At 50.6% G+C, this 26,587-nt stretch overlaps 1 protein-coding gene across 1 annotated transcript; it reads right to left on the reverse strand.

The window, feature by feature from the left end:
* Positions 1–475: 475 nt before the first annotated feature.
* Positions 476–12,656, reverse strand: GPR153 (G protein-coupled receptor 153). The gene is made up of 5 exons (XM_056865353.1): positions 12,289–12,656; positions 10,880–11,309; positions 5,354–5,543; positions 4,131–4,315; positions 476–1,273 (listed from the first exon to the last, which is right to left on the reverse strand). Exons 1-5 carry the CDS (start codon positions 12,642–12,644, stop codon positions 476–478), a joined length of 1,959 nt encoding a protein of 652 aa, XP_056721331.1. The 5' UTR covers positions 12,645–12,656.
* Between the last annotated feature and the right edge of the window lie 13,931 nt (positions 12,657–26,587).

The raw sequence follows: 26,587 nt of genomic DNA on the forward strand, positions 1-26,587 counted from the left end.
TGGTAACAGAGAAATTCATGCACGATTTCACACCTACTGAGAAAAGTACCAGGAGGGGAAAAGGCAGGGCTATTTAAAAAAAAAGAAGAAAACCCGAAAATTCCTGACGAGCCTCTATGTCCCATCGGCTCACGCCACTGGCAGGAAGAGAAAGAAGCACGGCGCTCCTTCCTCCGAGGCCCTCTGCCTCGCCAGACAGGAACGAAGAGCACCAAGGTGTCGTTCGGACCGACGGACCTGGATTTCAAGCAATCGGCGGCAAATGATTGCTTCCCAGAAGCCTCTTGCCCGGCCTCCTCCTTCTCTCGCTTTACCTCCCCCTTTTGCAAAACTACACACGCAAAGACTGGCGTGGTAGGGCTTCTTTGGTGCTGTGCCCAGTCCCGACGACACGATCCAGACCGCGAGAAGAGGGAAGGGGCGTCGCGGGAAACCAAACCATCCCAGCAGCATGCACAACAGCCTCTTGCAGGCTCTAGGAGGCCGAGCCGCTAGAATCCGAGTGGAAAGTCACGTAGCCGGAGGAGGCGGAGGGCGAACTCAAAAAGCTGCTCGTGCTGCCCCCTTTGCTGCCATTTCCCCGCAGGTCCTCTGGGCCCCCCCAGGAGGGACTGAGACCTGTCCGAAAGCCCTCGGGCTCCGAACAGCTGCCGCACACCAGGCGGTCCTCCGGAGTCTGGGCCTCGCACAGCTCAATGTGGATCTGCTCGAAGCATGGGGTGCCATCGCCCCCTTTGGGGAAGAGGCTCTTGGCATCCTCCTGCGCCAGGAACGGCCCCGGCACCATCAGCGAGCAGCCCCTCCCCGAGAAACGGCGCAGCACCTGGGGCTCCCGCTCAAAATCGGTCAAGGGGAAACGGGCGAGGGCCGATGCGTCAGAGCAGTGCTGGAAGGTTTCCGGGATGAGGGAGACCGAAGCGGAGCGCAAGGGGGCGTTCCTGGGGCCGGGTGTCGGCTCGTCGATGAAACTGACCACCTCCTCCTTGCTGAAGCACTTGTAGCCGCCCCCCTCCTTGTAGAAGTCCTCACAGGAGAAGGGCCGGAAGACCGGCACGCTCTCGGCGGACTTCCTGCGCTTGCGGTAGGGGCGTCCTTCTTCTGGGTAGGAGACGAGGCTGCACCTCCGTCGGTCGTGGCTAGGCCGTGGTATGAGCAGGTGGGCCAGGCCGGACGCCACGTCCTCACCCGCACCCCACCGCTGGAGGTAGGCTGAAATCTGGCCGGTCGTCCAGATGTCTGTTTCGTCGTGAGAAAACCGCCTTGTGGGTGGGACCTGGTGGGGAACAGAAAAGCAACACAACAGTGACTACCAGCAGAAATGGAAATTATTCTTTGACAGATATACATAAAACAATCATGCTTATGCAACAAGAGATCAGGGTTTAACTACTTCAAATAGATTGGATTGTTGTGCTTTTCATAGTGTACTTTTGATAAAGAGTTAAACTTTTTATAATGGAAGAATAGAAACAGTTGCTAGTTACTAACCGAGGATTATTGTTATAATAGTTTTCTAGCAAACTTTGACGAAGTATAGTATAGAAATGAACTATCTAAGGGTTTTGAATTATAGCTATATTTTGCATTTGTTTTCAGATATTTACTTTGGGGTAAAGATAGGTGGACGGGCTTTGCTGGGCACAGACCCAAAATGAATTGTAAAAATTTCCCTATCTGTCTTTCCCCTTCTTTCTTTTTCTGTACCCCCTTTAAAAATGAATAAAATTATTTTTAAAAAGCGAGCAAGCGAGCGAGCGAGCGAAAGAAAGAAAGAAAGAACGAACAGCAACACAACCGTTATGGCCTTGAGTTGTTGGAGCCAGCTTTAGAAAGAAACGGGGAGTTGCAAGGGTAAACCGTTTTTCCAGAATGCTCTTGGGACAGGAACACTCAGTGGAAACACCACCTGGGCCTCCTTGTTTGGAAGCAGCAAGGAGAAATTAAAGCATACTTAAGAACATAAGAAAGGCCATGCTGGATCAGACCAAGGCCCATCGAGTCCAGCAGTCTGTTCACACAGCAGCCAACCAAGGGTCTCTAGGAAACCCACAAACAAGATGACTGCAGCAGCACCATCCTGCCTGTGTTCCACAGCACCTAATATCATAGGCATCTCCTCTGATCCTGGGGAGAATAGGTATGCATCATTGCTAGTATCCATTTTGACAAGTAGCCATGGATAGCCCTCTCCTCCATGAACATGTCCACTCCCCTCTTTAAGCCTTCCAAGTTGGCAGCCATCGCCACATCCTGGGGCAGGGAGTTCCACAATTTAACGATAGCTAGTCTTCCGCAACGAGTGAATACTTTTGTTGCTCGTGGTTGGCATGGCAAACCTGAACTTCCTCGGTGGACTCCCATCCCAATACTAACCAGGGCTGACCCTGCTTCGCTTCAGAGATCTGGCGAGGTCAGGCTTGCCTGAACCATCCACAGAAAGCAGTCCAAATGAGGCAGCACCACGCTCAGACCTTCTTATGTCTCTGTGTTGCCTTGAGCGGGGGGGGGGGGGGTCAAGCAAATTTCCTTTATTCATTTCAAATATTTAGATGCCGCCTCGGCTGGGCGTTCTGCATAACAAGGCAATAAAAATAGAAACCTTGCTGCTAAAGCTAGATGCGCTCAATTATGCAGCGGCGGAATCAGCGCCTTCAGCAGCCACAATATGCAAACCTGTTTGAGCAGAGGGGAAAAACACAAGGAAGGAACCCACCGTGAGCAGCAATCCTTCCATGACAGCTGCCGCCCACCCACCCCGTCCTCCCATTTTAAACTGATGTTGGAACGTCAGTAAACAGGACTAAGTTAAGGTAAGTTTTCTTTGCTAAGGTGGACTCCGAAGAGACATGATAGAGGTCTATAAGGAAGAAAGGGGAGACGTGATAGAGGTCTATAAAATTATGCATGGTTTGGAGAGAGTGGACGGGGAGAAGCTTTTCTCCCTCTCTCATACTAGAACACGGGGTCATCTGCTGAAACTGGAGGGTGAGAGATTCAAAACGGATACAAGGAAATATTTCTTTACACAACGCATAGTTAAATTGTGGAACTCCCTGCCCCAAGATGTGGTGATGGCTGCCAACTTGGAAGGCTTTAAGAGGGGAGGGGACATGTTCATGGAGGAGAGGGGTATTCAGTGGCTACTAGTAAAAATGGATACTAGTCATGATGCATACGTATTCTCTCCAGTATCAGAGGAGCCTGCCGAATATATTAGGTGCTGTGGAACACAGGCAGGATGGTGCTGCTGCAGTCGTCTTGTTTGTGGGTTTCCTAGAGGCACCTCGTTGGCCACTTTGTGAACAGACTGATGGGCTTTGGTCTGATGCAGCAGGGCTTTTCTTACGTTCTTATGAACGTTTCAGTTCCCCGAATGCCTCTTTTGTGCCCCATGAATGCCTTTCCCCCTCAACATTTAAGGCAGTGCCAATTGTAAGTTCCCTGGGACAGAGAGCCACCTTCTTTGGTGTTCTGCCAATGCTTTACATCTAGATTAGATGGCTGCTCTGTCCTCAACATGGGGTGCCCTCAAAGAGTGTTAGGAAACCACAACTGGTACACAATGCTGCCACAGGAACACTGGCTGGCATTGGTCGTAGAACCCATCTCATTTGTCTCGTTCTACCGAGACTGGCTCCCAATTAGCTTCTAAGCCCAATTCAGAAGAAGAAAACTTGGTTTTTACATGACGACTTGCTCTACCTTTTTTTATTAAGGAGAATCAAAACAGTTTACAATCGCCTTCCCTTCCTCTCCCCACAACAGACACCTTGGGAGGTAAGTGGGGCTGAGAGAATTCAGAGAGAACCGTGACTAGCCCAAGGATTCATGTGTCGGAATGGGGAAACCAGCCCGGTTCTCCAGATGAGAGTCCGCTGCTCATGCGGAGGAGTGGTGAATCAAACCCGGTACTCCAGATTAGAGTCCATCGCTCCTAACCACTACACCACGCTGGCTCTCAAAGTCGGGTATTGACTTTATGTCTATTGTGGCTTGTTTTCTTTCCTGGAATTAACATATATTTGTGTGGCCAAGGAACCTTGCCTCACTGAGGTTTGCTGGACCACCCAGATCCATTAAAAGAACCCTTGTCTCAGGCAAAAACAGCATCTGGCAAAACAGTTACTGACCTGGAGATACTGCATTTTGTCCTCTGGCGGAGGCTTCATGGGGTAGACTTGCGGGAGGCCCCTCTCCAGGGCTGACAGGTCGTACTTGATCACGTGGTCCAAGGTCAAAGCATCCCCGGAGAAGCTGTAATCGTAGGCCCTCTCGCACATCAACTCTGCGTGAATGGCCCCTTCGAGACCGCTTTCTGCAAGGAGAAGAAGAAGAGTTGGTTTTTATATGCCGACTTTCTTTAATTTTTAAGGAGTCTCGAACTGGCTTACAATCTCCTTCCCTTCCTCTCCCCACAACAGACACCCTGGGAGGTAGGTGGGACTGAAGGAGTTGTGACTAGCCCAAGGTCACGCAGCTGGCTTCACGTGGAGGAGTGGGGAAACCAAGACAGTTCACTAGATCAGAGTCCGCCGCTCCTAACCACTACACCATGCTGACTCTCATCTGTTTTGTATGCAGAAGGTCCTCGGTTCAATCCCCAGCACCTCCAGTTAAAAGGATCAGATAATAGGGAATGTGAAAGACCTCTGGCAGAGACCCTGGAGAGCTGCTGCCAGTCAGAGTAGAAGAACAAGAAGCGGAAAAAGAAGGGTTTTTATACCCTGATTTTCTCTACCTTTAAGGAGTCTCAACCCGGCTTACAATTGCCTGCCCTTCCCCTCCCCATAACAGGCACCTTATGAGGTCGGTGGGGCTGAGATAGTTCACAGAGAACTGTGACTGGCCCAAGGTCACCCAGCTGGCTTCATGTGGAGGAGGGGGAAAGCAACCCGGCTCACCAGATTAGAGTGAGGAGCTCATGTGGAGGAGTAGGGAATCAAACCCGGCTCTCCAGATTAGAGTCTGCTGCTCTTAACCACTACACCACACTGGCTCTCATCTGGTTTACACGGGGAAGGTCCTCAGTTCAATCCCCGGCATCTCCAGTTCAAAGGATCAGTTAACAGGGAATGGGAAAGACCTCTGGCAGAGTCCCTGGAGAGCTGTTGCCAGTCATAGTAGACTAGACAGGCCTAGAGGGACCAAGCATCTGAGCCAGTATAAGGTAGATTCAGGGTATGTGATCATGCAGCTGGATCTGAATCTTTCCAAGAGCATCCCACGTGACACTGAAAATGCAGGGAAGACAGCAGTCGCTGGGGGGGGGGAGGAGAGGGAGGGGGCCGGGCTGTACATTTCCTCCTCCGGTCCCGCGCATCTGCCGTACGATCTGCTCGGGGGCTGCTCTGACCTTCTTCCCCGTCGTCGTTGGACATGATGGCCACGCACTTCTCCCAGACGGACTTGAGGTCGGCCCGGTAGCGGTCGCAGGCCCAGAGGAAGAGAGGCAGGAGGAGGGACTGGATGACCGAACACCAGAGTACGCACAGCACCATCCAGTCGTAGGCCACGTCCGACTTCAAGCTGGCAAAGCTCACCACCTGTGGGGATCAAGCATCAGAAACGTCAGCGGGAGGCTGGAGGAAGGGTGCAGCCTCCGAAGGGCCGGCATGCAACGGCTCTCTCCGTTCCTGCGGGATGAACCCTCTGCGGCAGCAAAGAGGGCAGCCAGATTCAGCCAAATATACCTTAGCTGGACATTTTCCAGAGGAAAAAAACACCCTTGAAAAAAACATGGTTTCTTTCAAGGACTTCCCCTCCAAATGGAAATTTTGAGGAACTCTGAAAATAGAATGAGTGACAATCTTTTAAGACAAGATGTTATTCCCACAAAGGAGGTAAAAATAAGGCCAAGGCCAATGGTGCAAACCAGGTAAAAAGCTTTTTTATTACTCAGAGTAGAAATTCCCCACGTGTTTCGCCCAAGGGGCTTCTTCAGGGGAATCTGTATTTATCGCAGAAGTCCTTCAAATGAGCAACAGAACTTATGCTCCGTTTGAAGGACTGCTGCGATAACTACAGAATTTCTATTTTGAGTAATAAAAAAGCCCTTGTAACCTATTTTGCACCACTGGCCTTGGCCTTATCTCCCGTTACCAGGGTGGCTCTTTTATTTCTCTTCACTTCCATGGAGGAGGAATTAACGTTTTCTCCTTTGGGCTGTTTACTCAAATTCCAGTGATCACCCGGGGCTCTGATATGTATCTGTGTGGCTGTTTGTGTGGGTGTCCAGCATATGCTTGTGTGTGTGTGTGGAGAGAGTTAAGCCCCAGGGATGGACTGGCCATTATAGACACTAGGATGTCTCTCGGTGGTAGGGATGCCAGCCTCCAGGTGGGACCTGGGGATCCCCTGGAAATACAGCTCATCTCCAGACTGCAGAGATCAGTTCCCCTGGAGGAAGAGGGATGCTTTGGAGGGCGGTCTCCAGGGTTGCCAGGTCCCTCTTCACCATCGGTGGGAGATTCTAGGGTGGAGCTTGAGGAGGGCGAAGTTTGGGGAAGGGAGGGACTTCAATGCCATAGAGTCCAATGGCCAGAGCGGCCATTTTCTCCAGGGGAACTGATCTCTATAGGCTGGAGATCAGTTGTAACAATAGGAGATCTCCAGCTAGGACCTGGAGGTTGGCAACCCTAGCTCTCTGGCGTTGTACCCCACTGAGTTCCCCATCCTCCCTAGGCTCCACCCCCAAATCTCCCGGAGTTTCCCAACCTGGATCTGGTAATCCTACCCCCCCCACACACACACTCATTAAAAGTGCTATTTACTTATTAAATAGCGTATTTAATAAGTAAAAAGTTAAAGTTAATAGCAAATAAATATTTATGTATTTGGTATTTGCGTATTAAAAATGCTCAGGAAATCCTTTTTTTTTTTTTTTTGCATCTACTCTGGGGCTAGGGTTGTCAGGTCCCTCTTCTCAATCGGCGGGAGATTTTTGGGGCAGAGCCTGAAGAGGGCGGGGTTTGGGGAGGGACTTCAATGCCATAGAGCCCAATTGTTAAAGCGGCCATTTTTCTCCAGGTGATCTGATCTCTATCGGCTGGAGATCAGTTGAATTAGCAGGAGATAACCTGGCAGTTGGCAACCCTATCCGGGGCTAAACCAGAAAATCCGTGATCCACTCGCTCTTCCCAGCCCTTACGAACAGCAACGACACAGGGCCCTGATTCAGACTGGGGCTGTGGTATGGGGATGGAGCGTTAGGAGGGAGCATAAAGAAGCAATTTTTTGGAAGCAAAAGAAAAAAAATTAAAAGCTTCATCTTCAGCTTTTGGCCTTTCCCCCAGCTGGCCCGAGGCAGCTTTGCCTAGGAAATCCTCTCTTTTTGCCCAGACCTTTATTTTGCAAAGCGACAGAATTCCTGGCAGCCATGAATTTCAGTTGGGGGTTGCGGAGTGGAGAGGAAGGCCAGAATATGCAAAACCAATTCATATTAATCAGGGCCAGTTACAGCTCTCCCCCACTCCCGTTAATCAATGTTTCATTAATGCCACAACGTCAGCCAAATTCAAATTAACTTAATTTGATCTTTATAAATTGAATACTTAATGTTGCTCAGCAGTTATGAGAAAACGCTGTCGAAGCTGGCTTGGAGTAAAAAATGGCAACCGCTCCAGAAATTGAGGGGTGCTAATGGCTATGCAAACAGGAACGCAAGTGGAGGGGTGGGTGGAATGTCTCCTTTTGCTCTGGGACCGTGAACAGGCATTTTAAAGGTCCCATTTAAAAGAAGAGCTTTGAACGAGCATCGAAATGGACCCTGCATAAATGGCCATAGAGTCATCTGCACTTTCAGGAACCTGGAGCCTGTGCCCAAAATAAACACACAAAAACCCCAAGCACCCAAGGCAAAAGCTACCCGAGCCCTCTGTGCCATTAGAGCATTTAAACCCATTTTCACACGCAGCATCCAAGCGGATCAGCATCCTCAGCCAGTTAAGGCCTTTTAAAGAGGAAAAGCAAAGGGATCTGCTGCGTTTCTCGCCTGCCATGTTTTCGGAAAGAAATCGCAGCAGACTCTGTCCTTTCCCTGGGGGGCGGGGGAACGACACCTTTCGCAAGAGAACACATCAAAGGAACAAGGAGTCCTTTCCTCTGTGCTCTGGCTGGCATTGCTCAAGGCGCTACTCCTTCCCCCCTCCCCCTGCATCCTCTACATCCCTCCCCCCCCCCCACTGCCACTTCTCTGGGGATTCTCAGAGAGGAATTGTGCTCTGTGCAGCCTTCTCGGAGAGCTGAAATCCCGTCAATGCTGGTCTCTGCTATTTTAAAAATACCAGAGATCAGCTTGGGGGGAAATCAGCTGACACCAAGAGAGTTGGAACGCTTTCAGTACCTACAAAAAATAATAATTTCTTCCATTGCCTGCTCTCTCTCTCTCTCCCTCTCCTGCCACCACCCCTTCTTCGCTACCCACTTTTCTATTCTCCTTCTGCATGAATGACCTCTCCTGCCGCTGCTTTCTGAGGAACGAGACAGACTTGAACAGCTGTGCATTCAGAGCTGGTGCGCCCTAATGGTTGAACAGCACACCAGGAAGTCCCTGGTTCAAGTCTCATCTCTGCCACAAACTCACCAGACGGAGAGTGCCTTGCCTAAGGCCACTCGCCCTGTGAGGAACAGCGGCCTACCTTCTAGGGCTATCGTACAAGCTAACATTTTATAAACTCAAAGGGTGACGAGGATGGCTCGGCGATAATCACATCACCAGGACTCTTCTCCTGCCAGCCATCTTGGCAAAGGAATGCTTCATCCCAACAGGGGAGGAAGAACACGTAGGCAAAGCGAGTCCAGCGCTGTGGGATCCGGGCGCATTTTTCTCTTTAGCGCCACTACTCCTAGTGGCCAGAATTCAGCATTACACCCATTGATCACCAGCAGTTAGAGGACCTGATGGGACCAGTAGGGTTCTGACTCTGGCCTGGCTCCTCAGATTAAGCAACTTGGATAGAGAAGAAGCCGCTCTCGGATTGCACCTCCCTGCTTCACTATGAAACTCAATGGGGACTCAATGAAGGAGAAGACGAAGAAGAGTTGGTTTTTATATGCCGACTTACTCTACCACTTAAGGAAGAATCAAACTGGCTTACAATCGCCTTCCCTTCCCCTCCCCACAACAGACACACTGTGAGGGAGGTAGGGCTGAGAGAGTTCAAAGAACTGTGACTAGCCCAAGATCACCCAGCTGGCTTCATGTGTAGGAGTGGGGAAACAAATCCAGTTCACCAGATCAGCCTCCGCTGCTCACGTGTAGGAGTGGGGAATCAAACCCGGTTCTCCCGATCAGAGTCCACCATTCTTAACCACTACACCATGCTGGCTCTCAAACGGTCCCTTTCTCCACCGTCAAGACACATGGGTGGACAATGAGGGATTCTGCCAGGAAACCCCATTTGCTGATAGGTCTCCCAAATGGGTCTCCGTACTGCCACCAGCCTGCGGTCAGTGATCTACCCCCGGATGCCTGGCAAGACCTTGACTCTGTGCGGGAATCTCAGAACCGCCACCAGCCCCATCTCTGAGCCTCGATGAAGCAGGGGAACGGGAGATACTTAATTAAACATTGGTTGGCCAATCTCTCCATCGCAAGGAGGATTCCTGCTCGCTGCTCCGGGAAGCCAAATGGGAAAAATAGACATCAGTTTTTTGGAGCGCAAGAGTGAGACATGCCTCCAATTATAGAATCTGGGGTGGGGAGGAACCTGGAGCCATCGAGCGGCCTCTCTCCCCTGCCACCGCCGTCCCCCTCCCCGGATGCCACAGGGAAGAAACCATGCCTAGAAAACCCAAGCGGCAGAGCTGGGAGGCCAGCTCTCCACATCTGGAGACAGTCCCCGAGACGAGATGCCGTATTTATTTTTCCCCTCATCTGGAAGTGGCTATATTTAGCCGGGGCCGTCTCAGCGGGCTGGAGGGAGGGCCTGGGAAGTGGGATGACGGGAGATCTGGAATCCAGTTTTGGCAGGCCGGTTGTTTTCCAAAGAGGGGGGGGGAGGGTGATTGTCACAGAACCAGGAGAAATAAGCCTCTCTCCCAGTCCCTCTGTTTCTATGATCAGCAGGGTGCGAGCTTCCAACACTCATGATTTTCTAGCAATGGGAGCCAGCGTGGTGTAGTGGTGAAGAGCAGCGGACGTTAATCTGGTGAACTGGGTTGGTTTCCCCACTCCTATGCCTGAAGCCTGCTGGGTGACCTGGGGCTAGTCACGGTTCTCTCAGAACTCCCACAGCCAGCATGGTGTAGTGGTTATAGGAGCGGTGGACTCTAATCTGGAGAACAGGTTTGATCCCCCACTCCTTCACATGAGGGGCGCACTCTAATCTGGTGAACCGGGTTGGTTTCCTCACTCTTCCACATGGAGCCTGCTGGGTGACCTTGGGCTAGTCACGGTTCTCTCAGGACTCTCTCAGTCCCACCTACCTCACAAAGTAGCTGTTGTGCGGAGAGGAAGGGAAGGAGAAGAGGCATACATGCGTCTCCCCATCCTCCATTTTACCCTCCCAACACCACTGCCATCTGAGGTAGGTTAGGCTGAGAGAGCGTGAGTGTGTTTGGGCCTAGTCCAACATTAAGGTTGCCAGCTCCAGATTGGGAAATACCTGGAGATTTGGGGGGTGGAGCCTGAAGAGGGAAAGGTTTGGGGAGGGGAGGGACTTCAATGGAGGTATAAGCAGCCATTTTCTCTTCCAGAGCAACTGTCCCTGTTGACTACTGGCTAAGACTGCCCCATCAGTCGAACAGGGACAGCACCCACCCCAATAATATCGCCCACGAGCCCCACGGTCCCCAACATACCTACAGCGATATCCTAAAAGGGCTAAAGGCCCAGCTGCCCCAAGGGCAGGATTCCCTAGGAGCCGTCGCCAAGACTTACCAATATGGGGAATCCCATCAGGAAGTCATATATGAAAACGATCCCGGTGATCAAGTAGGTGATCTGAAGCGAGGTCTTGACGGGTTCCGACCCGTCAATGGACGAGCGGCGCTTGCCCTGGGCGTCCTCCACCACGATGGTGGGCACGTTGAACTTGTTCTTGTCCATGTTGTGCCCTGTCTGGATGGAGAAGGTCTGGAAGAGGGCGATCCCCATGCAGACCACACCCATGACCACACTCCCACTGATCAGGAGCAGGAAGCAGACGCCGAAGCCCAGGCCGATCTCCGTCACGATGAAGCGGCAGTCACTGGCGTAGAAGCGCTCGGCTGTGTCGTGCCAGCCCACCGCTGGCAGCGTCGAGAGGATGAAGGAAACCATCCAGATCCCCATGACCGTGTGCACGGCTTGCTTCTTTGTATTGCTCAACCTGCCCGGGACAATGGAGGGGAAAGACACATAGATGGAAGGTGAGCCACTGGTTCGATCCAACAGGGAATCTCTTAAGCCCTTATGGGACAAGACCAGAGCACAGACTCATGCAGAGAGCTAACAGATAACCTCTTCTGAAGGAAGACAGTTCTGCTGCATCTTTGCGTCAGGAGCAATCAAAACAACCCAATCACATGGGATGCATGGGTGCAGCAGAGTCACCATCTCCCAGCAGAGAATAACTGAAAGCAGGCACATTCTGGTGCAATGGATCATGCAGAGTCATGGCAGGCACACTCCACTGAGGGCTCACCGGTGACTCATGTATTCAATTCATTTTTCATGTCATGCCAGCAGTCCCCTCAGCACACTAACATGGCCCCGGCTCAGAATTTGCAATTTACCGATACCCGCTAACCAAGTTCTTGCATTTGGTAGAGCGAGCTCTGCCTTACTGAAATGCCTGCCCCAATAAATCTGCCCAACTTCAATTCCAAAGAAGAGTGGAGGATTCTGTTGCATTGAAGTTGGTTTGATTCTTCCTTAAGTAGTAGAGAAAGTCGGCATATAAAAACCAACACTTCTTCTTCCGAAGAAGGCTTGGTTTTATATGCTGACTTTCTCCGAAGAAGAGTTGGTTTTTATGTGCTGATTTTCTCTACTACTTAAGGAAGAATCAAACCAACTTACAATCACCTTCCCTTCCACTCCCCACAACAGACACCCTGTGAGGTAGGTGAGGCTAAGAGAGCTCTAAGAGAGCTGTGACTAGCCCAAGGTCACCCAGCTGGCTTCATGTACAGGAGCGGGGAAACCAATCCGGTGGAGGAGTGGGGAATCAAACCCAGCTCACTAGATTAGTGCCCGCCGCTCACACGGAGGAGTGGGGAATTGAGCCCGCTTCTCCAGATCAGAGTCCACCCCTCCAAACCACTGCTCTGAACCACCACACCACACTGGCTTCAAAGAGAACTTGCCTGTAATTGACGGGCCAGCGGACCATCCACATCCGGTGGTAGGAGAGGGAGGTGACCGAGAAGCAGGTGACCAGGGTCAGGGTGTAGAAGGTGGAGACGAAGACCTTACACAGCCCCTCGTTCCACTCGTAGCCGGAGTGCTGCCGGCGGAGCTGGACGACCGAGTACATGGTGACGGGGATGGCGATGTTGAGGATGTGCGTGCCGGCCAGCGTGCAGATGAGGAACTCCAGCGGCTTCCATTTCTTCTGCTTGGCGCTCACGCTGAGGATCCCCCAGGCGTTGGCGAGGACCGACAGCCCCGAGCACGCCAGCCAGGCCACCGCGTTACTGCGCAGGCTCCGTTCATCATGCATGGTGGGAGGCGGGGTCACCGTCTGGCCAGGCCAGGTGAGGATGGCGTACCAGGAAGAAGGAAGGAAGGAGAGGCATCCTACAAGCCGGCGGGCGCCATCAAAGGTGCATCGGGGAAGGGGAGCGGTCCCACCAAGGGACTGCTAGATCCAGGGGCCCCGGGGAGGTATGACGGCCCATGGTACTGGAGAAGAAAAAGGAAGCGGGTGAGAGAAGGACAGTCAAGCCTGCAAACAGCTTTCCCGCATCAACAAAAGAGGCATTTTAGATGCAATCAACATTCTTTCAAAACTCTTCCGAGTTTGGTACGTCGTGTTCCTGGCCCACAATGAACCTACCAGAAACAGTGTGCATTTTATGGAAATGCTCTTATATTTCTGCCTCCTGACCTTTCCTGAAAACCAAAAATGAATCTATAACCTAAAGGAGACTCTGGAGAGGGGGTACAGATGATGCCCCCCACCTTGATGCTCTCTTTACTCTAATAATCACCTTTGAAGATATAAGACCACCTTCTAGGGATAGATGCTATATTGGGTCCACGCAGCTCAAGAGTTTCCAACTTCCAACGAGTTACAGAAGCAGCTTCTAGAACAGAGAGGACAAGCCAGGCCCCCAGAAGGAACTACAGATGAAGGGAAGGGTAATTTGGATTTCCCATTCCAACCCAAAAATCTCCCTTTCCAGGTTGCACTAAGCTCTCAGGGGCTGATTTCTTCTCCCCTTTCCCATCCAACCAACACTTAACTGCTCTCAACATTTCATCCACTCTGGAGAATATTTAGGCCTCAACAGACTGGTCGATGAGGATTTCTTCCCTCTTGGTTCATATACCGTCATACTTTTAGTTCCCCGGGTATGTAGAGACTCGTAACGTATCTTCAAGTGTTTCCCTTATATGAGTTTTGACACCTGTAGAGGGGCCAGTCAGTTTAGTATTAGACACAGTGGTGGGAAGAGGGCTACATGAACATGTGACACTGCTCTCCGCTAAGTCAGACCTTTGGCCTATCAAGGTCAGCATTGCCTGCTCTAACTGGCAGCAGCTCTCCAGGGCCTTGGGCAGAGGTCTTTCCCATCACCTCTTCCTCTTAACAGGTGATGCGGGGCTAGGTACCAGGTCTTACCTTTGGCGGTATTGGAGGGAAGATATAGCAGAAAGGCTTTGCTCTTGTGGGCCAGGGGATATAGAAACTTCGGAACATGTCTTGATACGCTGCTCATTCTACCAAGAAGTCCGCACAAGGTTTCTTTCCCCTTTGCTTAACACTTGCCCTGACCAACCAGATGAGTTTCTGGCTAAGAAGCTCTTATGGTAAAGGTCCTCTGTGCAAGCACCAGGTCATTCCTGACCCATGGGGTGATGTCACATCCCGACGCTTACTAGGCAGACTTTGTTTACGGGGTGGTTTGCCAGTGCCTTCCCCAGTCATCTTCCCTTGACCCCCAGAAAGCTGGGAACTCATTTGACCAACCTCGGGAGAACGGAAGGCTGAGTCGACCTTGAGCCGGCTACCTGAAACCAACTTCCGTTGGGATCGAACTCAGGTCGTGAGCAGAGCTTGGGCTGGAGTACTGCAGCTTACCACTCTGGTGAAAAATCACAGTTTACACTCTTGACTGCTAAATTCCGTGCTGCAGTTATTAAAATACATTGTACCCTGACAGGATAAGAGTAACAGAAATACTTTATTACTCAAAATATTAAGGGGGTCACCCCAAGTTATACGATGTTCATCTAAATTTTATTCATACACGTAATATGTAATTTTTAGGCTTCGATTATCTGTAGCAGCAGGAGGAGCTGTGGTGGTGGTTTTCATATTATCTATTGAGGCTGTTGTTGTTTGCTTGTTTGTTTTTGCTGGTCAGTGACCGCATTAATAAATTATTTATTATTATTATTATTTATGAGAAGCTGATGCTGGGGACTGAGCCTGGGACCTTCTGCATGCAAAGCAAACGTTCTACCACTAAGCCACAGCAAGAACACACTGATGATGCTAAGGGCAGCTGGTTCCTAATCCGAAGGGGTTACCGTAAACCTGGGAATCTTTATTCATGCAAATGTGCAGAACAGAAATGTTCAGGAGGGCATTTTTTGCAAAGGGATTAGGATGGTAGTGCAATAGAACAGCACAGGAGGTCACTTCTACAAGGGACAGGGTCTGTCATCTATTGCAATGTTGACTGTACGTATCCCCTCCCCTTTTTTTACCGCAATGTCCTCTACCTTCATTACGGTACGTCATGCCTTAGACCGTCTGTCATTCGCATTTTTTTCCAGTTCTGTAATCCCGGTCCTACTGCATTGTGTACTGGAGGTCTTTGCTGTCGGACTGCATCGTGTTTCCTATTTGGTAATCCATTCTGAGTCACGGCAAGAAAGGAAAGCTATAAACTAAATTAATAACAATAATACTTGGAGGCAGAAGAGCTTGAAAGCCAGACTCCTGCTACCACCTGTTGCCCGAACCTAAAATGTCAAGAGGTTGAACCCAGGCTCTTCTGCATGCAAAGACTGTGCACTACCTAAGGTTGCCAACCTCCAGGCAACCACTGATCTCCAGACGACAGAGATTAGTTCTCCTAGGGAAAACGGCTGCTTTGGCGGGTGGACTCTATGGCATGATACCCTGCCGACGTCCCTCTGCTCACCAAACCCTACCATCACCAGGCTCCAATTCCAAATCTCTAGGGATTTCGGATAACGGAGTTGGCAACCCTGGCCTCACCCCTGAGTGGTGGCTCTTCCCTTTTTGAATAAGTTTTTTCGAAGAAGTAGTAGTAGTAGTAGCAGTTTGTTTTTATATGCCGACTTTCTCTACCACTTAAGGAAGACTCAAACCGGCCTACAATCACCTTCCTCTGCCCACAATAGACACCCTGTGAGGTAGGCGGGACTGAGAGAGCTGTGACTAGCCCAAGGTCACCCACCTGGCTTCATGTGTAGGAGTGGGGAAACAAACCCAGTTCTCCCGATTAGCATCCACTGCTCATGTGGAGGAGTGGGGAGTCAAACCTGGTTCTCCAGATTAAAGTCCACTGCTCCAAACCACCACTCTTAAACACTACACAGTGCTGGCAATCAGAGATAATCTCTGGCTGGTCTCCCTCTCTTCTTTTCTTTGCTGCCAGCCGATCTTGTGCCCATGCTTTCGAGGTACTAAGGAAATGCCAGCCCTCCTGCTTGGAAGGCAAGGTGATGGCAGTCTACAGCCAAACCCGCTGGGGATGGGAGCATATGGTTTGGGGATGTGGTGGGAAGCGAGATTGGGCGCCCGCTGAGACCTGGACGAAGCTGATCCAGGCGGAGGAGGCAGGGGAAGCAGAGAATGGCTGGCTGTGTTGAACGGCGGCCAAAAGAAGCCATCGGCCAACAGTGCCTGGAAGGGGGCAGACGGTGCCAAGGGCAAGGGTGGAAATGAAGAACTTATGAAGCCGCATTATACAGAGCATATTTATTCCATGGTAGATAGAGTGTTAGGAGCCTCGTGGCGCAGAGTGCTAAGCTGCAGTACTGCAGGCAAGTTCTGCTCATGACCTGAGTTCGATCCCGACAGAAGTTGGTTTCAGGTAGCCGGCTCAAGGTTGGCTCAGCCTTCCATCCTTTCGAGGTCGGTAAAATGAGTACCCAGCTTGCTGGGGGTAAAGGGAAGACGACTGGGGAAGGCAATGGCAAACCACCCCGTAGACATCGTCTGCCTAGTAAACGTCGGGATGTGTTGTCACCCCATGGGTCAGGAATGACCCAGCGCTTGCAGAGGGGACTACCTTTACCTAGTTACAGTGTTAGGCTAAGATCAGGGTGATCCAGGTTCAAATGCCCAGTCGGCCAGGGCTAGTCACTTTCTCTCAGCCTGTCCTACCTCGCAGGGATGTTGTGGTAAAGGTGCCTCCCCATAACAGGCACCTTTTGAGGTCAGCGGGCAGCCCAGGGTCACCCAGCAGGCTTCATGTGGAGGAGCGTGGAAACCAACCCGTTCCACCAGATTAGAGTCCACTGCTCTTAACCGCTACGCCACGCTGGCTCTCTGGAAGAGCCACCTCTGTCCGGGGCACGCAGGAAATAGGATCCGGCGAGGACCCAGTTGGCAGCGCCACCGGCCTACCGCTTTGTTTGCGCGGGGGCTGCAACGTGTGAGAATTTCTCCTCCTTCCCCTCAGGCTGAAACGACACATTACGGTTCATCAACTAAACTGCTGCGATGCTGGAATGTGTGTATATGTGCGTGACTAATGTGGGTTGTTGTTGGGTTTTTTGGGTTTTTTGCCGATGCTCTTGATGGGGCACCATAGCCTCTACATCAGGGATGTCAAACATAAGGCCCGAGGGCCAGATCCGGCCCCTTGAGAGGTTCTATGCGGCCCATGAGTCAGCTGAGGCGGCCACCCCACCCATTCTCAATCTAGGCTGGCAAGGCATGGCCGCCCAGCCAAGTGACATTTATGTCATATCCGGCCCTCGTAACAATTGAGTTCGATACCCCTGCTCTACATCAGGGCTTCTTAATCTTTTTCCACTCACGACCCCTTCTCACCCAATAAATTTTTATGCGACCCCGGGTATATAGGTATATAAAATAGGTATACAAATCAAACATTTGCTGACAATAAACCACAAAGAAATGTAATTTAAAACAATTCTTTGGTATACATATAATTTTACCATTTACCGTTGCCAGATTTTTCATGACCCCCATATTCTGTTACACGACCCCATATGGGGTTGCGACCCACAGTTTAAGAAGCTTTGCTCTCTACATGTTAACCCATTCCAGTGTACACCCAGGGCCGGTGCTACCATTAGGCGAACCAGGCGGTCGCCTAGGGCGCAGAACTGGCCTGAGGGGCACAGTTTTGAACAGATTAGTTTCTTTAAAAAAAATGACACTGACAATTTATATATTTTTTATTTTAAGGTAAGTACCCCAACAGTGCTATGGAATATAATTAATTATAATGTCTCATAAAAAGTTTTGTGCTTTTATTTTTCTACAAGATATCTGTTTTTGAAAACTGGTTGGCAGTGGGGGGGTGGGCACAAGTAGTTAGCCTTGCCTAGGGTGCCAAAATGACTGGCACCGGCCCTGCATACACCCATTATTAAGAGAAGACGGCAGATAATCAATCAAGTTTTATTTCGATATAATGTCAGCTCTGAATAAAAATCAAAGTTAGATTAAAATCATAAAATAAAATAATAAAAGTTGATGATTCTGGGAAGGATGATGTGAAGAAGAGGAGGAAAGATCTTCTATGGGGGAAAGGTTTTCAATTACGGTAGCTGTTTACGAATCCCACTAGACAGGAGGCAGAATTTGGCTACTTGAGTGTTTATCTCCCAAGAGGAGTCTGCTAAGAGAAGGGAAACTGTAGCTTCTTCCGATCTCCCAGGAAAGTATGACGATATGGGGAGAATGTCCTGCAATTTTATGGGATATTGCAGCAGAACATGCTCTATTGTTTCCACTTTCTCTGTTTTGCATGGGCATAGTCGTTGATGAAAGGGAGTACGGAGATACCTGAGATGGCAGACACTGCCTGGTGTCTGGGGCAACAGGGGCACGCCGCCGCAACACTTGCCTATTCCCCCCCAAGGAAGGGCATATTTCACCCACCCATTCCTCCCCCAGTCTGCCGCTCTGCCTACATGCCAGAGCGTGCAAGCCAAAGGGCTTGCCCCCGCGTCTGGCGGGCGCAACCGTCACAGACGGCCCAGATTGAGCAAATAGGAACCGCTTCCTTACGAGAAATGAATCGAAGCGCTCCCCGAGCCAGCGAACCGTTCCTGCGATTGGTTGGAAACGCTTTGGGAAGACAGACCGATCGGCACAGGCGTATTGGGAGGCCAGGAGCTACGCAGCCCTGCTGATGGGGAAACGCCCCTGTCAGTTCCATCTCTGACGGGCCATTCCCAACATCTCCCTCCACAAAATCTGCTCCGTGACCTCCCCAGACCCTGCCCTCTGCAAGCTCCACCCCCAAATCTCCAGGTATATTCAAACCAGGAGCTGGCAACCCTACTTAAAAAAGAAAAGGAATACACCGTTTACAAAAAAGGCAAAGCTCCCAGCAAATTAAGCCAGCAGGCCTCAGAGGGGGTCTTTCACCCCCTCCTTAAAACTGTCAGGGACATGCTTTGGCTCCTTAAAACTGTCAGGGACATGCTTTGGCTGACCACTTCCAGAAGGCCATTCCACAGCCCACCAGTGGAAAAAGCTCCACTCCTTGTTGGGACTACCCCTTTCCTGTCTTCCTGGGCGTTTTGCCTGCCGTTGGATTAGCGTTACAGATTCCTGTCTGGTGTCTCAAAATTTTTCCTCGGGCATCTGTTCTCTCTCTGCCTCAAACGGCATAGCTAGGCAACCAAAGTTGAGCTTGGCAAGGATTCATATCACAACTTCCCTTCCTAAGTCTGGTATTTTAGATGCTGGAGGTATCCTGGCTGCCGCTTTTGCTCCTCTCGGCCACTACAAATAGGGTTGCCAATAGGGTTGCCAACCTCCAGGTACTTGCAAAAAATAGCAGTACGGAGGCTCTCAATAATTATACATATACTAATGCAAAATAGAATTCAAATGTGTATTCAGATGTTTATAACAAAAACCATAAAGTATAAACGCATTACTTCATGCGTAAATCCAATACAAATTACATGCAATAATGCTGTCCAAAGTATACAAAATGAAAACACTTAAAGAGAGAACAAGGTAAGTTCATACATCAATTTGTATGCAACATGTTTTAAACCCAAAGATTCATACGTGAGTCCCCCGCTGTCTGTGGTATAGTTGAAATCAGTCCTGTAAAATATAACTTGTACACGAGTAGTCCAAATAGCCAAGGCGATACCTCCGGCTTGGTATTCGTTTCGCTTATGCTTCTTCAGTTGCATGCCATCTTCTGCTATTACAACTGATCTCCAGCCAATAGAGATCAGTTCCCCTGGAGAAAACGGCCACTTTGGCCATTGGACCCTATGGCATTGAAGTCCCTCCCCTCCCCAAACCCTGCCCTCCTCAGGCTCCGCCCCAAAAACCTCCCGCTGGTGGCGAAGAGGGACCTGGCAACCCTAACTTCGGGGCTTGGTTGTGATTATGCATGCATTTTCCGACCGTCAGAGGTCACCTTGCTCTCCCCGAGTCCCCCGCATTTTCTGGATTCGTGTTTAGCCAGCATCCATAAAACACGGGGGAAACGAGCGGAGAGAGCGATGCGATCTCCGACGGTCAGAAAATGCATGCGTCATCAAAAAACTTCGGAGTGGTCGACAAGGTGACCGTGAGGTCATAAATGGCCCTTGACAGGTCCTCAAGAAATCCCACAACGTACACACGCATGCTCAATTCGTTTACCCCAAATTATCAGTTCCTTTTTTAAAAAAACTGTATCTACTTTTAAAAAAAACAAACCCTCATTTGACCTCCGGGATATGACATTCTCTGTCAAGAGCATGATTTAACGTTTGCTCTGCAAAGCTTCCTATAGCTTTTACAGAAACTTAATGGGAAAAAAAAAGGTATTTTGTTATTTTGGTTTTTTTTTTTAAACTGTGCATGCCCCAAGCATCAAACCCGGGCGGACAAGACACAGTCAGGCCTTCTCCTGCTGATGTATTTGACCATTCTCTGCTTCATCTTAGAATCTCCCTAGGTAACTGCCCTTGGGGCTGCCAGCGGCCAGCGGCTGGGGTGTGTGTGTCTCTTCAGGCCTTGTTAGGAGCTGAATTGTGTACCCTTCTCCTCCCAACAAGATTGGAAACTGAGAAAATAAAATAAAAACCAGATGTGTTCTTTAACCAGATGTGGACGCTATCTCAACCGCCTCTGTTTTTGAACAAGCCAGAGAAACACAAGCAGGTTTCCCCGCCGGGCAAATTCATGTTAGAGGAACAGGGCAGGCCGTGAAACAGGGCTGCCAGCTCCGAGTTGGGAAATACCTGGAGATTTTGGGGGGCGGAGCCTGAGGAGGGCGGGGTTTGGGGAGGGGAGGGACTTCAATGCCATAGAGTCCAATGGCCAACGCGGCCATTTTCTCCAGGTGGACTGATCTCTGTCGGCTGGAGATCAGTTGTAATAGCAGGAGATCTCCAGCTAGTACCTGGTGGTTGGCAACCCTACCGTGAAATCTGGAGAAAGGGTACTGGCCCCACCACAAAATGGCTGCCACACTCTGCTTCAAATGAAATGTTTGGGGGGAGCGCAAGATAGATAGCAGAGAGGGCAAGGCCACCCAACCAGCTTCCATGGCAGAGTGGGGATTTGAACCCAGGTCTTCCCAGGTCCTGGTCATAACACTGTAACCACTTCACTGCACTGGCTTTCATGGTACCCCGAGGAATCACCTTAGGGATCTCTGCACGATAACAACTGTTTGCTTCACTCAAGGTACCCCTTGGGGTTAGGGTTGCCAGGTCCCTCTTCGCCACCGGTGGGAGGTTTTTGTGGCAGAGCCTGAGGAGGGCGGGGGTTGGGGAGGGGAGGGACTTCAATGCCATAGAGTCCAATGGCCAAAGCGGCCATTTCCTCCAGGTTCCAATGATCTCTATCGGCTGGAGATCAGTTGTAATAGCAGGAGATCTCCAGTTAGTACCTGGAGGTTGGCAACCCTACTTGGGGTGATGTCTCGACCTAGGCCAGCATGGTGTAGTGGTTAAGAGTGGTGGTTTGGAGCAGTGGACTCTGATCTGGAGAACCGGGTTTGATTCCCCACTCCTCCACATGAGCGGTGGCAGCTAATCTGGTGAACTGGATTTGTTCCCCCACTCCTCCACATGAAGCCAGCTGGGTGACCTTGGGCCAGTCACACACTCTCAGCCCCACCTACCTCACAGGGTGTCCGTTGTGGGGAGGGGAAGAGAAGGAGATTGTAAGCCGGTTTGATTCTGCCTTAAGTGGTAGAGAAAGTCGCCATATAAAAACCAACTCTTCTTCTTTTAACCAGAGATGCCGGGGATCGAACTTGGGCACTTCTGCACTCCAAGCAGATGCCCTACCATTGAGCCATGGACCACCAACCCAACTTTCTAACGAAAAACCCAGCTGTCGTGCGACAGTGAGCCAGAAACAGCGGCAAAAGCTTCCCCCGTCTCTGGGGTCCTTCGATTCCGTTGTCTCCTGCGTTCGACACGCATCTGCAAATGTGCGGTAATTGAAAGAACAGCCCGGATGGCATATGGAAGCGCACTCTTTGGAAGTCCCCAATCACTTGCCCGGCTGTCACAGGCCACGGCACAGAAGCAAGTCTCCGGAGTGGATCATTAAACCTCTTTGGTGAGTAATGGATCTTTCATACACTCCCGAAATATGATTTATAACCACAGCAGTGCTCTGCAGCATGGCCTTTTGTCACAAGGGAATTGGCAATTACAAAAAAATCGTAATTAAGGTGAAAAGGCCAGGCGGGGCATTTGCTAAAGGTTATCATCTCGGGCAGGAAAGGGGAGGGAGTCTCCTCCTGGAATCGGGGTAAATGGGCCGATCACAGTTGCCTCTCTACCGACTAGAGGGGGGAGGGAGAATATCCCTCCATGCTGAACATAGGGTTGTCAGCTCCAGGCTGGGAAATAAGTGGAGACAGAATCATAGAGTTGGAAAAGACCACCAGGGTCATCTAGTCAAGCCCCCTGCACAATGCAGGAAATTCACAACTACCTCCCCCCCCAGCCCCAGTGACCCCTACTCCATGCCCAGAAGACGGCCAAGATGCCCTCCCTCTCATGGTATGCCTAGGGTCATAGAATCAGCCTTGCTGACAGATGGCCATCTAACCTCTTCTTAAAAACCTCCGGGGGGGGAGGGGGGCTGGAGCCTGAGGAGGGCTGGGGAGGGGCTTCGATGGGGTATAATTAGGGTTGCCAGCTCGGGGTTGGGAAATAACTGGAGATTTTTGGGGCGGCGCCTTAGGAGGGCAGGGATTGGGGAGGGGAGGGAGGGACTTCAATGCCATAGGGTCCAATTGCCAACATGGCCATTTTCTCCAGGGGAACTGAACTCTATCAGCTGGAGAGGAGTTGTAATAGCAGAAGATCTCCAGCTAGAACCTGGAGGTTGGCAACGTTACTGGGCAGTGGCCTCCAAGCTTTCAGGCAGAGAAAGGTCTTTGCTAGTCCTTGGGATCAGAGATCCTTTAGCTTAGGGGTGCCCAACCTGGTGCTTGTGGGCTCCATGGTGACTGCCGACACCTTTTCTGGAGGCCGCTAAGTGTTTTTAGGAAGTGGGTGGGGCTAGGAAGGGCTTTTGCCCAGCAAGGCTTCTGATTGACTACTGGAGATTTGATTGACGGTGCAGATTTTTTAAAACGTGGCTTCGGCGGACAGCAGAAAGATCTGCCCTGTGTTGACGGAAGTTAAGCTGTAGCCATCATCTTGTGGCTGGCCCCGCCTCCTGCGGCAGCCATTTTGTTGCTGCGCCCACCGTGCTCTGTCCGAATTCCAGCTGTGCCCGCAGCCTCAAAAAAGGTTGGCCTCCCCTGCTTTAGCTGGAGACGCTGGGGCTGAACCTGTGTGTGCTCCGCCACTGAGCCGTGGGCTAGTCGGCGAGCAAATTAAGCGCGTGCCAAAAAGACGTTGGCCTCCACCCCACAGCGGGGGACGTTCCCATGCTGCACATTACAGCACCATCCATTTGCACGATGCCCATTCGAGCACCGTTCCCCCCGCCCCCATAAATCCCACACCCCTTGGCATTTGCTAAGGCAAGGAAAAACCAAACCCGCCAGCGCAAAGTTCAGATGCTTTTATTTTCTACGGCAGAAAACGGTGATTGGCAACAGATAACCTGCTTTTACGATCTCATCTGTCTGCAGAAATGGAAAACTGCACAGCCATCAGATTGTTTTGATTAAAGCCCCATGTTTCCCGCCCACCGCGCTGCAAATTCCCACCGCAAAAACTTCTCTCGGTGAAGAAGTAATTCAGTGTAGCCGGCAAAGCGTCAAACCCGGGTTCAGGTTCCCCACTAAGGGGTCAAACGGATGAGAGGGAGATCACATGTCTCGTCCAGTCCATAGAAAGAATTGTGCAGCTTCAATTTGCTTTGGGGCCCTCCAGGAAAGGGAGGGGGTTTAACACCTCAACCTCTGCTGAGCTGAGAATTCAGACCAAGGGAAAATCTTCCCTGCATGGCCCAGAGGCAAACTGGCAAGGAGGATCTTCCTCTTCCTCCATTTGAGACCTCAGGCAGAGAGCAATATGGGTAGGGTTGCCAACGTCTAGGTACTAGCTGGAGATCTCCTGCTATTACAACTGATCTCCATCTGATAGAGATCAGTTCACCTGGAGAAAACGGCCACTTTTGCAATTGGACTCTATGGCATTAAAGTCCCTCCCCTCCCCAAACCCCACCCTCCACCCAGCAGGCTTCATGTGGAGGAGTGGGGAAACCAACCCGGTTCTCCAGCTTAGAGTCTGCTGCTCTTAACCACTACGCCAAAGAACAATGCAGTAGGGCTAGGATTGCAAAAATTATAAACGACGCACACACAAAAATATAGAAGAGTCAGATGTGATGTATAACAATGCAAAAAAGGGGGGAATTACAAAAGTAGAAATGCAGTAAGAGCATGGGAACCCTGAATGGCACAGGCTATCCCAGTCTCATCAGATCTCGGAAGCAGGGTTAGCACTTGGTTGGTTGGGTTGAGTTAGTATTTGGGTTGGGTTCATACTTGGCTGGTTGGTTGGGTTGGGTTAGTAGTTGGGTTGGGTTAGTAGTTGGTTGGTTGGTTGGGTTAGCATTTGGGTTTGGTTAGTACTTAGCTGGTTGGTTGGGTTGCGTTAGTATTTGAGATGGGTTAGTACTTGGTTGGCTGGTTGGGTTGCGTTAGTATTTGGGTTGGGTTAGTACTTGGCTGGTTGGTTGGGTTGGGTTAGTACTTGGGTTGGGTTAGTACTTGGTTGGTTGGTTGGGTTGGGTTAGCACCTGGGTTAGGTTAGTACTTGGTTGGTTGGTTGGGTTAGCACTTGGTTGGTTGGTTGGTTGGGTTGTTAGTACTTGGGTTGGGTTACCACTTGGTTGGTTGGTTCGGAGACCACCAAGTACCTGGTTGCTGTGCAGAAGTAGGCAATAGCCAACCACCTCTGTTCATCCCTTGCCTTGAAAACCCTACCGGGGGTCTCTATAAGTGGGCTGTGACTTAATGGCATTTTCTACCAACAAGAGAAAGGGAGCACATACAAGGAACAGTGGAATAAACTAAAACCATGCTGCCTTTATAAAAGCTTTACCAAAAACAGGGAAATACAAAAGGTGGGCCCAAATAGTTTTCACCAGTTGACCTGGAGCAGCAGGTGCCAAACTTCATTCTCACCTGTTCCCACCTGGGCCTCCAGAGGAAGGTCCCCCGCCTTCATACACTCATACTTCCTAGGGGGAAGAAGCCCCACTCATCAACACCACAGAGAACTCCCAACAGCCAAGAGAGAGATTCAATTTGCACTATTTGATGAGTAAGAAACTTGTCTTTGACTGGGGCGGGTCAGGTCTGGTTTCCCTTAGAGCCACTTCACCTCTGGTAGTGCATTTGAGCTCAGAATAGCACCCACGGTTCTCCTGTCCTCTGTTTTCTTCTCCCCACAATAGATTAGGCTCGGTGATTGGCCCGGGGTCACCTATCAGCTTCGCAGCTGAGTGAGGAATGCAGAGCTCCCCATTACACTGATCGGTACCCGAACAATCATACCATGTAGCCCTCCCTTTCCCACCAAGCATAAAGATGCTTGTGACTAACTCAAAAGAAGAAGAAGAGTTGGTTTTTATATGCCGACTTTCTCTATCACTTAAGGAAGAATCAAACCGGCTTACGATCTCCTTCCCTTCCCCTCCCTACAACAGATACCCTGTGAGGTAGGTGGGGTTGAGAGAGCTCTAGGAGAGCTGTGACTAGCCCAAGGTCTCCCAGCTGGTTTCATCTGGAGGACTGGGGAAACAAACCCAGAGAAGAAGGAGGAGGAGGAGTTGGTTTTTATATGCTGACTTTCTCTCTAGGAGAGCTGTGACTAGCCCAAGGTCACCCAGCTGGCTTCGTGTGTAGGAGTGGGGAAACAAATCCAGTTCACCAGATCAGCCTCCACTGCTCATGTGGAGGAGCGGAGAATCAAACCTGGTCCTCCAGATCAGACTCCACCACTCCATACCACCGCTCTTAACCACTACACTGCTCTTAACCACATACCATGCACAATGCAAAACCTGCATTGCAAGAATCAGAACACTAGGATGTCAGAACAAGATGACACATGCAACACACAAGGCAGCAAACTACAACACTGTTCCCTTTATTAAAGCACTCTCCGGAACTTGGCTTGTAAGAATGCAGAGGAAGTGCAAAATGGTGTGTGTGTGGGGTGGGGGCATGTTCTTGCCCAGGATTGGGGCTGGGGCATACTGGAGACCAGACAGAAAGCCCCTGAGGGTCAGAGTTGGGCTGCCATCTGCCGATCCCTTCTCAACAGACACTGGGTCACAAATCTTTCTCTGGCAGACTCCCCTTCTGGAAACTCTTTTTTGAATCACCTCCAGATTGTCAACAACCTTCTGGACTGAAGGACTCCAAACGGCACAATCCTACGCAGCCTGACTCTGGTCTGAGCCCCGTGAAATTGCGTGGGCTTCGAGGGGAGTGATCCCGCTCAGGACTGCACAGAAAGTCCAGACACAAAGCCCCCAAAAGGGAGACAAAATACAGAGAAATCTATATTTACCATTCAGTGATACAACACTGGCTGCCCCCTCCCTTTAGAAGTAAAAGTACAGGCAAACCTGGATTCAAATTGGAGAGGGCCACCAAGGGCCAGACAGAAATGCCTTTGGGTCCAACTGAGAGCCAGCGTGGTGTCGTGGTTAAGAGCGGTGGTTTGGAGCGGTGGTGTCTGATCTGGAGAACCGGGTTTGATTCCCCTCTCCTCCACATGAGCGCCGGAGGCTAATCTGGTGAACTGGAT

Source organism: Euleptes europaea, chromosome 19 (assembly GCF_029931775.1).
Source record: "Euleptes europaea isolate rEulEur1 chromosome 19, rEulEur1.hap1, whole genome shotgun sequence".
Taxonomy (NCBI): Eukaryota; Metazoa; Chordata; class Lepidosauria; order Squamata; family Sphaerodactylidae; genus Euleptes; species Euleptes europaea.